The sequence below is a fragment of the Scleropages formosus genome, chromosome 13, assembly GCF_900964775.1.
Source record: "Scleropages formosus chromosome 13, fSclFor1.1, whole genome shotgun sequence".
NCBI classification, from domain to species: Eukaryota; Metazoa; Chordata; class Actinopteri; order Osteoglossiformes; family Osteoglossidae; genus Scleropages; species Scleropages formosus.
The window spans coordinates 15,077,185-15,088,024 of NC_041818.1; the positions used below are offsets into that span (position 1 = coordinate 15,077,185).

Below are 10,840 nucleotides of genomic sequence, written 5' to 3' on the forward strand. Positions count from 1 at the left end.
ACAATTTGTAGACTACAGTCTTCCCTCAATTCCTATTAGCTCACACTTACAAAAAATACACACACACACACATTTTCAGAACCGCTCATCCCATACGGGGTCACGGGGAACCGGAGCCTACCCGGCAACACAGGGCGTAAGGCCAGAGGGGGAGGGAACACACCCAGGACGGGACGCCAGTCCGTCGCAAGGCACCCCAAGAACCCCAGGACTTGAACCCCAGACCCACCGGACAGCAGGACTGTGGTCCAACCCACTGCGCCACCGCACCCCCATCTTACAAAAAATACCCTATGCAAAAAAATTTTTTCATAAAACCTTGTGTCTTAAAATAAAGAGGTTAAAATAAAGTGTTAATAGAAGAAATAAAATGTATGCAATTCTTTAGAAAGGCAATATAATTATGAATTACTTTACAAATAGCTCAGCATAGATGAGTTACATTAATTACAGTACATTATTATGTTACAGAAATTGCCTCTTAAGGTAGTGTTGTAATAATATTAACAATCTTCATTATTCTAGTGCTATTAAAATTAGTTTTTCAAAGAGCTTTGCAACAAACAAGAAATATATATGTATTGCAATTGTAAAGGAAAAAACTAAAAATTACACATTACGTCTACAACGGCTTGTCCCGAGCGGGGTTGCAGGGAGCCAGAGCCTAACCCGGCAGGGCAGGGCGCATGGCTGGAGGGGGAGAGGACACACCCCAGATAGGAGGGCAGTCCGCCACAAGCCATTCAAACCCCACACCCTCTACAGAGCAGGCCCCGGCCAAACCCGTTACGCCACCATACCACCGCACCGCCCCCATAAAAATAAAAAACGGCTTTTAAAAAATTGCAAAAGAACAACAAAATCTATCCATTATGAAAAAAAACCACTTGCCCAATGCACAGTCAAGGTGGTCTGTGGCCTCTCCCACAACCACAGGTTGAATGGCAGAGAGCAATCACACACACTCAGTCACTAATAGATACACAAACTACAGACATTACATAGTCACCAAAATTCCTGAAGCGGTAAACTGGAGCGCCTGGTAAAATACCACGTGAACATGGGAGAACATGCAAACTGAGACGGAACAGAAAATACAAACAGAGCCAAATCTGAACACACATCCAAACCCACAGTCCTGGAGCTTAAGAGTTCATTTCATAAGCAGATGGTTTCAGGAACAAATTACACTTATGTGAGGTGAGACCATATGAGTCCGGTTTTGCTTGTACTTCCAATTATTATTCATTTCCACACAGCAATTTCAAACTTTTTTTTTTTGGTGTATTATGCTGAAAGCCAAATCACATCCTTTTTTGTTTCATGAGAATGCAGTTCATTTGATTTTTTTTATTCCAGCCCTTACTCTGGTAAAGTTTGCCATTTTTGATTTTGTCAAGAGTTCCTTGAGAGTTCAAAGCAACTCTTGCCACCAGGCAAATTTATAACACTGCACAGCTACAGTGAACCATCAGCCCTTCCATGGCAGATTACATAACAGTGATTTGCAGTTTTTCACAGTTACCACAAGAAGTCATCTTTCAGCAATATACAAAGGAAGTACACAGTACTATGCCAAAAACGTAAAAAGTGACAAGTTATATGTTTATTATTCAGATTTTTATGTTAAAAAAAACTATTGTTAGGTTGAAAAACATTGTACAGCAAAGTTACAGTATGGGATTTTAAATAGATTTTTAAACTTTTGTTCTGCAGTGTTAATTTTTGATTGTGTATTATGAAGGCTAATGAAGGTTTTCAGTTTTTAAAAAATAAATAATTGTTTTTTTTTTATGTTGACATAATGTGCAAAACAAATGATCAAACACAAGACTGAATCTCAAAAAAGCACCTGATATGACCTCCCCAGTATATGTGATTCTGCCTTCACTCATCTACATCTGTAAAGCTGTAGGAAGCAGTATCGTGCAACTAATTTCCTATCCTACCAGATATCGTCACCACAATAAAGCACAAAAGTTGCTTTCTGTTGCACTTATTGACACAGAATCTAAATATAAAATAGTCTATTTCATGACAACAAATATCTGTAAGAGGGTGGGCTTGACTGGTTGGGGGGACCTAACCTGATAGGACATCTGATATATTTTCCTGTTCAAACAAAGAAACCCGCCCTTTTATTACTTACATGGTCTATGTGAATGAGCGCCGCACTGCTGAGGAGAGCAGAACAAAATGAGAAAGAGAGCGGCACACTTCTGGACACAAATTCTCGCACTTTGTCAGATATGTAAGTGCACTTTTAAACTTACGTGTGGGAAAAACAAACACTAACTTTCAGCAAATATGAAAAATGCAAGCGTTTGGTGTAGTGTGTGTTTCATTTTACATTGATTTGATATGTAATTATTTGAATTTAAAATTTAAAACGAATTTTAGATGTAATCAGCAAATTAATGAAGTTACATCACACATGTGATCACGCAGTTAACTGTACTAATGTATTCACAATGATTTAGCCACTTACAAAGCAAGGTATTCTTACTGGAGCAACTCAGAGCAAGTTGACTGAAATGGCTCAACTGAGGTTTACCGTGATGTGTGCTTTGTTTCAGGTTTCATTCACCTGGAATTGCTTGCTCTCCCTGAGTCACTGGTCGTATCCCAGGGGGAGAATGTCACATTCCTGTGCTCCGACATCATGAAAAGCCCAGGACACGTAGCCTGGTTCAGACAAAACGATGGAACGGTACCTTTATGCATCTTATCAATGTTCAGCACAGAAAAGTTTGTTTCACATCACAACGGTGCCAGACCTGAACGTACCTTCATGGATTACGCTGGCAGCAACTTTGTCCTCAGAATTAAGCACGTGGATTTGTCCGACACAGGACTGTACTTCTGTGGGATGATCTGGGGGACAATAATGGTCTTTAACAATGCAACCTTCCTAAGGGTCAGAGGTAAAGTTTAATCTGTTTTGTTGTAATAAAAATGACAAGCTATTGATGTGTGTACTAAGCTGGTTTTTTTAAACAGTTGTAGAAAAAAGCAAAAAAAAAATGCATTTATGCATGAAACAGAGCTGAAGGTAATACACGGTCCCCAGTGTACCCTGCCTTATGCTCTGGGCTTGAGTTATTCATTATTTCTGATGTCTTTGTGGTTTACGTTTAGATCAAAGTTTAGGTAATTTAAAAGATGCACTGATCTCATTCATATAGCATATCACCAAACTTATGGTTTCTTCATATATCATCAGCTATAAAATGTAAACAGTTAATTTAAAAAAAAAATCTGATTGTGTTTACAGTATTTTAGATAGTCGTATCAACTATATGATTTTTAATTCTCACGTCAAAATGGAGAGTGCAATTAGTCCGGAACTCAAAGACATTAACATGAACAAAGAACACCAGAAATTTTTAAATATATAATGTGACATTTTCAATATTTAATTTACAAACTAGACAATACTATACAAGATGTAGCATAGAAATACTTTGAAACAACCACGCACTAGTTCACCGATTTTTTTGTAATGTCTCATTTGAAAATATAGAAATTAAGTTTTAACTTTGACACAATGTGAACATGATCATTTTACATTTTCAAAAGTATATTAAAATAAGAATATATTTTGGTGGACAGAATAATGAAAAGAAGCAATATCCACAAGCAATATGTGGATATCATCCAAAGAGTATATAGGTAAATAAGGCCATCTTTGCATAGAGAACAGCTTAAACCCCTCTTAGAATGCTTCAATAAAGTTTTTAATAGAAGATGGAACTGTTTCTGTTGTCTAATAAATAAAACCGACTAATTGAAATGACTTCATTATGCACCAGATTGGATCACTTACACTGCATTCCAACAGATTTATATTTCTCTCAAATGCTGTGCTGTACTTGAAAGACCCAGGTTTGAATCCCACCTCCTGTTGTAGTACCCTGTACTACAACATTCTTAAATTATTAAAGGACACTCAAAGCACACTATACTTACCCAGAGCTGGTGCAGAAAAAAATATGAAAATGGGTAAGTAATTGAATGTTGCTTTGGAGAAAAGTGTGAGCTAAATAAGCGTAAATTCAAATAAAAACAGAATTTTTCTTGAATGTTATTATCTTGTGATAATTTGTATTATATCTGCAAATGACTTGTGTTTACAGGAAACAAAGAACGAGAACCAGGGAACATTCCTACGGATTTGCCAAAACAAGGTGCAGTTAATTTATATTATTTTTAAAAACCACAAGAGAATAGATAATATCTCCTTGAGATGATCATGTTTCGGGGTATGGAATGCAATGTAAAACATTGGCATTTCAAAAAATAAGTGATTTGTAGTTACTGTGCACTGAAATAAGCTTTTCAAGAGCATCTCCACATGTGACCTTCTCCAGCTGACTGTGAGCAGAAGGTCAGCTGTCTTCCAGCTCTCCTAGGTGTGGGGGCAGCGAGCGCCATCCTGCTGATAGTGGTCATCATCCTCATCTTGAAGGAGAAAAGCAAGAAAGGTACTACTTCCTTTCTTCTTAAAGAAGCCATGGAGGAAGGCAGATGCACAGTAAAATTTATTCAGTATGCAAATTCAGGTTATGAACAGTGCGTACTGTACATGTTGATTAAACAAAATATTAAATCCAACGTAAGCTCTCCTCTAAGGGGGAGGGCGGCTTATGGGGGTCGCATCCTGGGTGTGTCCCCCCGAGTGCCGCGCCGCGCCGGCCGGGCCAGGCTCTGGCTCATCGCAACCCCGCATGGGGCAAGCGACTTCAACCAGTGTGTGCGTGTAAGCTCTCTTCTATGCTTTCAGTTTCTTACTGGTATGTTTTTCTTATCCTATTCAGGAAATTCCTGTCAGCAACAACAACATGAGGAGGTAAATGTCTTTTTATGAGCTGCACCCCCTATGATCAGCAGGTAGCATAGTGATAAGAGCTGCTCCCTTTGGACCCCAAGGTTTCAGGTTTGAATTTCCCTTCTGGCTGTAGTACCCTTGAGCAAATTGAATTCACCCACAATTACTCCAGTAGAATTACCTTGCTGTATAAACAGGTAAATATCTGTAAACAGATTAACACTGTATGTTAACTTGGGGAAAAATATTAAATAAATATAGAGTGCATCTACAGAACTATGAAAGAAGGCATTATTTTCAATATGTTGCTGGCATTAGGAAAGTGTGTAAGGTGTAGTTACAAACACAAAGCGTCGTGCTAGTTGAAAGGACTGCTCAATTTTAATACTAAAGAGGCTTCAAACCTGGATCATTCAAGTGCAAGGCTGTGGATCAACCCTTCTACTTACCATGCACGTTGCAGGGCTGTTCTTCATGTTAAAAATAGCATTTACTAATAATGACTTTGAGAATGGCAAGTTTATCTCACACATAAATATGTATACATTTGTGTTATTTTTTGCCAGACTGAAGACACAGACATGGTGAACTATGCAGCGCTGCATTTTAACCAGAACAAAAAGAAAGCCGTCAGACGACAAATGGAATTGAGCCCTCATGTGGTTTATGCTGCAACAAGATGACATGCACAGGGATGTGTCATTATTTTTAGTAGTGGTAACACTTTAATCAGAACTCAGCAGTTTCACATCTAAGCAGAAGACACTGCAGAGACCACAACCTCTCCTCTAATCGCAAATTGATAACAGTGAATAAGTAACCCCACCAAACCATGACTGGGCCAAAAAATTATTCTTTGGTGTTTGTAGATGTGTGTGTGAGTATCTTTTTTGTTCCCTTTAAAAAAACATTTATAAGCAGAAACCACAGCCTGTAAACTTCATTAAGAGTCTCAAATTAGTGACACTAAAGCATGAGTGGGTTAAGGGCACAATTGTGATGTACATATTTGCTAAATGAATAAATGTGGGTGTAACATTTAAAGACTTGTTTCTTTTGTTATTACCACTTCAGTGAATAGCACTTGTACATTCCATTGTATCATCTCAGCATATCCCTCTGAGACACAGCAAAGAGGTTTTTAAGATATTGGTAGGTATGTAGTACTACAGCAGACTGCAAGTAGAAGGTGAGATGAGGTGATTCCAGGATAGCTTATAAATCAGTGAATTTATTGACATATGGGGCAATAAACAATCTCAGCTGGATGAAAACTACAACACAGGGCTTGGTGCATGGTAGGGGACTCAGGTTGCCACAGCTATCAATGTTGTAGTATGTACACTTTGGAGGAGACACTTGATATTTGTTCTCTAGGCTGGACAAAAATGAAGGACTGTCTTTAAGATATGGAGGGTGATATGTTTCAAATATTGCAATATGAGCAAAATCTGAAATTTAATCTGCACCTGCTGCTGCCCTATTTTTTACATTCTAGTATTACAGATTAAGTGTGGTTATGTGTTACACTGGAACCTGAAATGGAAAAATCAGACTTGTTCACACACAACCTTGTAAGCAAGAGATGAAAGAGCACAAACTTACTAAGAAATATATAATCAGCGTTAACATTTATTTTGGTCCATTACAGTTTGATGAAGAGCATGTAAAGGTTTAACAACTGAATGCTCTTTAGAGACACAAATGCTTACATAGTTGTCTTGTAAACTGGACAGAGATCCCCACACATACAAACTATGTATAATTTGTAAAGAATGTCCTGTAACTGAAAAGGATATTCTGCTGTAAACCTCAGACTTTATTTTTAAAGGTTGTGTGGAATCAAGCTCAGATCTGAGATGTCGTGCTGCTCGTGTGACTTTTGCATACTGAGAGCTGTGAAACACATGCAGTAAAGAAGTCAGCCTTCCTGTGCAAAAAAAAAAAGGTGTTAATAGCTTGTGGAGAACAATAATGACCATATCATCACGTATAATTATAAGAATACATATGTATATTATCTGCGAAAGGTTATGTGGTCAACATGAAAGACAGTCTCAGGTTTAAAAACAGCAAAATAAGGATTATATTGCTCACTATACCGATCCACTACTGAATCAAAAGCTGTGTGTGAACAAACAGAACACTTTGTTCAAATAATAAACAATAAGTAGTGATAATAAAACAATAAATATTTTAACAACAAAAAACACATTACCATTATGGATGAAAGTCTATATTTATGTTAGAAGCCGCATACTCATGTTGTCTCCCTGCCAGTTACCAAAAACACGTTTCTACACAGTCAACAGGTAGAGGGCATCACTGCTGCATAATCCAATATGTTTCATTCATCAGAGTCCGTTAAGAAATTTCCGGATCAGGTGGGCCACAGAACATTGTTTTCTCCTGAGAAACAGGGTCCGTCTATCAAGGACCAGAAGAAGAATGAGGTCCTGGGAGGTCTTCTATGCCAAAAAAGGAAAGTCACGGGTGTATCATGTAACCTCCTGAAAGAGAGAAGGAGAGGATAGACCTAAAACCGTCTTTGCTGGTTGAGAAGGTGGAAGAGGAGTTTGAGGACAGTGTGTATTTTTAATTTTATCTGTTTTGGGAGAAAAAAAAAAAAAACATCTTCCTCTTGTATTTTAATTTCCAGCCATTTGATGGAAGCAAAGTACACCTAATGAGCACTAATGTGCGACCAAGTTGATGACTCTGTGTATTATATTTTCCTCACTCTCTCAGTATTTATATGGTGTTGTGAATTTCATACCGAGGAAAGGCACTTTTACTCTCTGGAGGCATCATACTCAGACAAGGTATAGATGCCATTTGCCTCATTAGTAGCGAATTTGGCACTGCTGTCATATTCATCTGTGTGCAACGGTCATAATAGTTACATTATTCTCACTGTTCAATATAATAGTATATCTCAAAAAAGCAGTATATTAAAATTTTAAAGCAGCATTTATTCTGGTAATGTGATAGGACAGAAGCTTGCCAGAGTAGGTCTCACTCAGCTGTTCATAATTCCTTCGAAAAAAGTTACATTCACCCCCGTATTTTCTTCTTAAACCATAATCAACATTCTTTGTTTTATGAAGTTATGGAACATACAGTAGACTGATTATTCTTACAAATATTGCCAGGAAGTATATTTCATTTCTGTTTCAATGCTGCACTGACCCAGTGTTGTTCATAAAAATGACAAAAACTACAGTTCAAATGACACATTTAAAAATATTTACAAATCATCAGCTCCATATAAGGACAATAAAATTCATAATATTTACAATTTCCAGGGCACTCAAATGAAGGAATCTGCCCTTGGATAGAGGGAGAAAACAGATTGAGACCCACAACACAGGAGCTGGATTAAATCAGAGTTCATCCCATACAATTACTGCATGATAGTTATTCGTGTGTAAGGGCTGTTGAGTGAAATTCTGCTTTTCTTGGTCATCATGGGTACAGAAAAGGTTTACCATCACCTTCTCCCCTCCATGTCTTTTTCGGGTTGCTATTATTGCTATTGTTATTTTGACTCTAAAAATTATGTTAATGTGAAACATCATATTTCACAGCAGAGTACACCATGTCTCCCGCTGTCCCTCTCTTCTTTGACCCAGCTTTTAGTCTCTTGCCAGTGAAGTTTAGAGAAACATAGTTGAATGAGTCACCTTCACTGCTCTGAAAAGAAATGTCATCGATATGTATGAATCAAATCAGGTCACAATGATTTCCATGTCACAAATAAAATGATTACCAGAATTGTGCTCTTTCATATAGTAGATAGTAAGGAACATGTTTTACTACGTTGCTACTACAACTCACTTGAGACACATGCTGTATTTTTTTCATACAATAACACGATATTTAGCAGCATTAACATCTTGTGAATAGTTAAAGAGTATGTGGTTAAAAACTACCTGTTCACTGGGTATATTTGTTCTTAGCTTGTCATCTTGGCAAACAGCAACAGTAAATCCTTTTTGGAAAACAATGAAAAGCTAAAATTTTACTTTCTTCTACATAGTACTGTACTCTGACACAGCCATCATTAACAAGTAGCTATTGCATATCAATCACTGCGATTATTATCAAATATCCAAAACTTAAATTTCAACGCATGGAAGAAACTTGTTAGAACATACTGACTGAACAATACACGTAAGTGTAACAACTTCTCATCGCATTATAATAGACACATACCTCTGCAGTGCTGGCAGTGTGTTCTCTTATTAATAAGGCAGATCAGGATGACGATCAGGATCACACACAATGCCAATGTGGCCCCCAGGCAATAAACAGCATGAAGAAGAAACATACTTTCTCCTGAAAAAAAGTATAGAAAATGTTGAGCTGGACGTATTATACGCAGGGATTAATCAATTACCTGATGGACTAAAACTAATCTCAGTAACAAAGAAAATACAAATTCAATGACAAATAAGACATTTAAAAATGACTGTCTTAAATCTGTAAAAGAAATATTTTAAATAACCGCAAAAAAAAAAAAAAAATGCTTTCACTCTTTTTACTTTTTTTTCAGCAGTGTGGAATAATGGTATAAAATAGTTCATTGCCCTAAATATTTCATTTCAGAGTTTTTTAACAAAAGTTTTAAACACCTGGAAACTTCACCACCGTCCCATTTCCAAACAGTATGTCCCCACACGTGGCCACAGCACAGTAGTAAATCCCAGCATCAGAGCGGCTGAGGTTCCTCTTGGGGAGGCTGTAGACACAGCCGTGTGTAGGAGACCCAGCCTCAGGGCTCTTCTCACACTCATCGCTCCTGTTTCCATGGGTGTAAATGAGTCCCGGAAGGGATTCTCCCGAGCCGTGTCTGAACCAGTAAACACTGTGTTCTCCTGCACAGGTCTCACTGTCTACTGTACACTGCAGAGTCACCGAGTCTCCTGGACGCACTGGGTCTGACACAGGTTGCTGCACCACAGTCCTGCTTTTCATTTTTGTGCCTGAAGGCATAAATTTGTAAAATTCAACCCATTTAATTACCGTATTTGATGTGATAGTAATGCTCAGTTACTTACAGTTTCTTAACATCCTCACCCAGGTCTGGGTCATGGTTCAAAAAATAATCCTCCAAGAAGCTTTTCTGAAATGAATTTTCTAGCATAGCTCATGTATTACAATTACCTGTAATTAAAAGTGTTCCATCTCCAAAAGTCATCGTATTAACATGTAGCTTTCCACAGTAGTATGTTCCTGAATCAGATACTTGAGTATCTGATATAATCAAGTGATTTATTCCCATGCTGACATTTGCTGAGTAGCGTGGGTTTCTCTGAAACTCATTAAAAAATGTAGCACTATTTGCATATTTATAAAACATAGATACAAGCCGAGGCTTTTGTCCCATAGACTGCTTATACCACAATACATAAGAAGTTGCACTCCTGGGAAAAAAGCACTCCAGAGTCACAGTGTCTCCAACCTGGGCTACCATTAGTGGTATTGGCTGCACAGTGTCTTCAATTTGCACCTTGCCTGGATCATAACACACAGAAACAAACAACATTCAGTGTCTGATTTTAAACACATCCGTGTTGCAGATATTAATCTCTAAGAACGTCACAACAGCAATGGAAATAAAGAATATCCTTTATCCTTCACATCATAGCCATCACTTTAAATTGTACTCAATATTAAGAAGATTTCATTAATACTTACAGTTGCACTTAAATACTGTGAAGAAAAGAACTAAAGCCAAACAGAGCCTCATTTTCCTCCTGTGCCCTTTCACTATATGGTTGTCTTGAGTTTTGCGGTACAGCTCCAGTCAAACATGAAGAGAGACTGTCAAAATGTCAAAGAAAAAAATGCTGACACAGATAAAACTGATTTGATTGGTTGAATAACTAGAAAGTGAAAGACTGTCTCAGGTTTCCAGTTATATTATGTAAGACGATTTTTCCAACATGACATGTACGTCACAAATCGAAATTTATGGCCAAAACCTGGAATTGCTAGTTACTAAACAAT

At 37.6% G+C, this 10,840-nt stretch overlaps 2 protein-coding genes across 2 annotated transcripts; one reads left to right on the forward strand and one right to left on the reverse strand.

The window, feature by feature from the left end:
- Positions 1 to 2,196: 2,196 nt before the first annotated feature.
- LOC108929672 (uncharacterized) lies at positions 2,197 to 5,511 on the forward strand. Its single transcript, XM_018744361.2, has 6 exons — positions 2,197 to 2,251; positions 2,577 to 2,924; positions 4,137 to 4,187; positions 4,371 to 4,484; positions 4,818 to 4,849; positions 5,395 to 5,511. The coding sequence occupies exons 1-6, from the start codon at positions 2,197 to 2,199 to the stop codon at positions 5,509 to 5,511; spliced, it is 717 nt and encodes a 238-aa protein (XP_018599877.1).
- Positions 5,512 to 7,619: 2,108 nt separating this feature from the next.
- On the reverse strand, positions 7,620 to 10,559 carry LOC108929673 (uncharacterized). Its single transcript, XM_018744362.2, has 5 exons — positions 10,529 to 10,559; positions 9,995 to 10,345; positions 9,463 to 9,813; positions 9,044 to 9,166; positions 7,620 to 7,705 (listed from the first exon to the last, which is right to left on the reverse strand). The coding sequence occupies exons 2-5, from the start codon at positions 10,302 to 10,304 to the stop codon at positions 7,620 to 7,622; spliced, it is 870 nt and encodes a 289-aa protein (XP_018599878.2). The 5' UTR covers positions 10,305 to 10,345; positions 10,529 to 10,559.
- Positions 10,560 to 10,840: the final 281 nt, after the last annotated feature.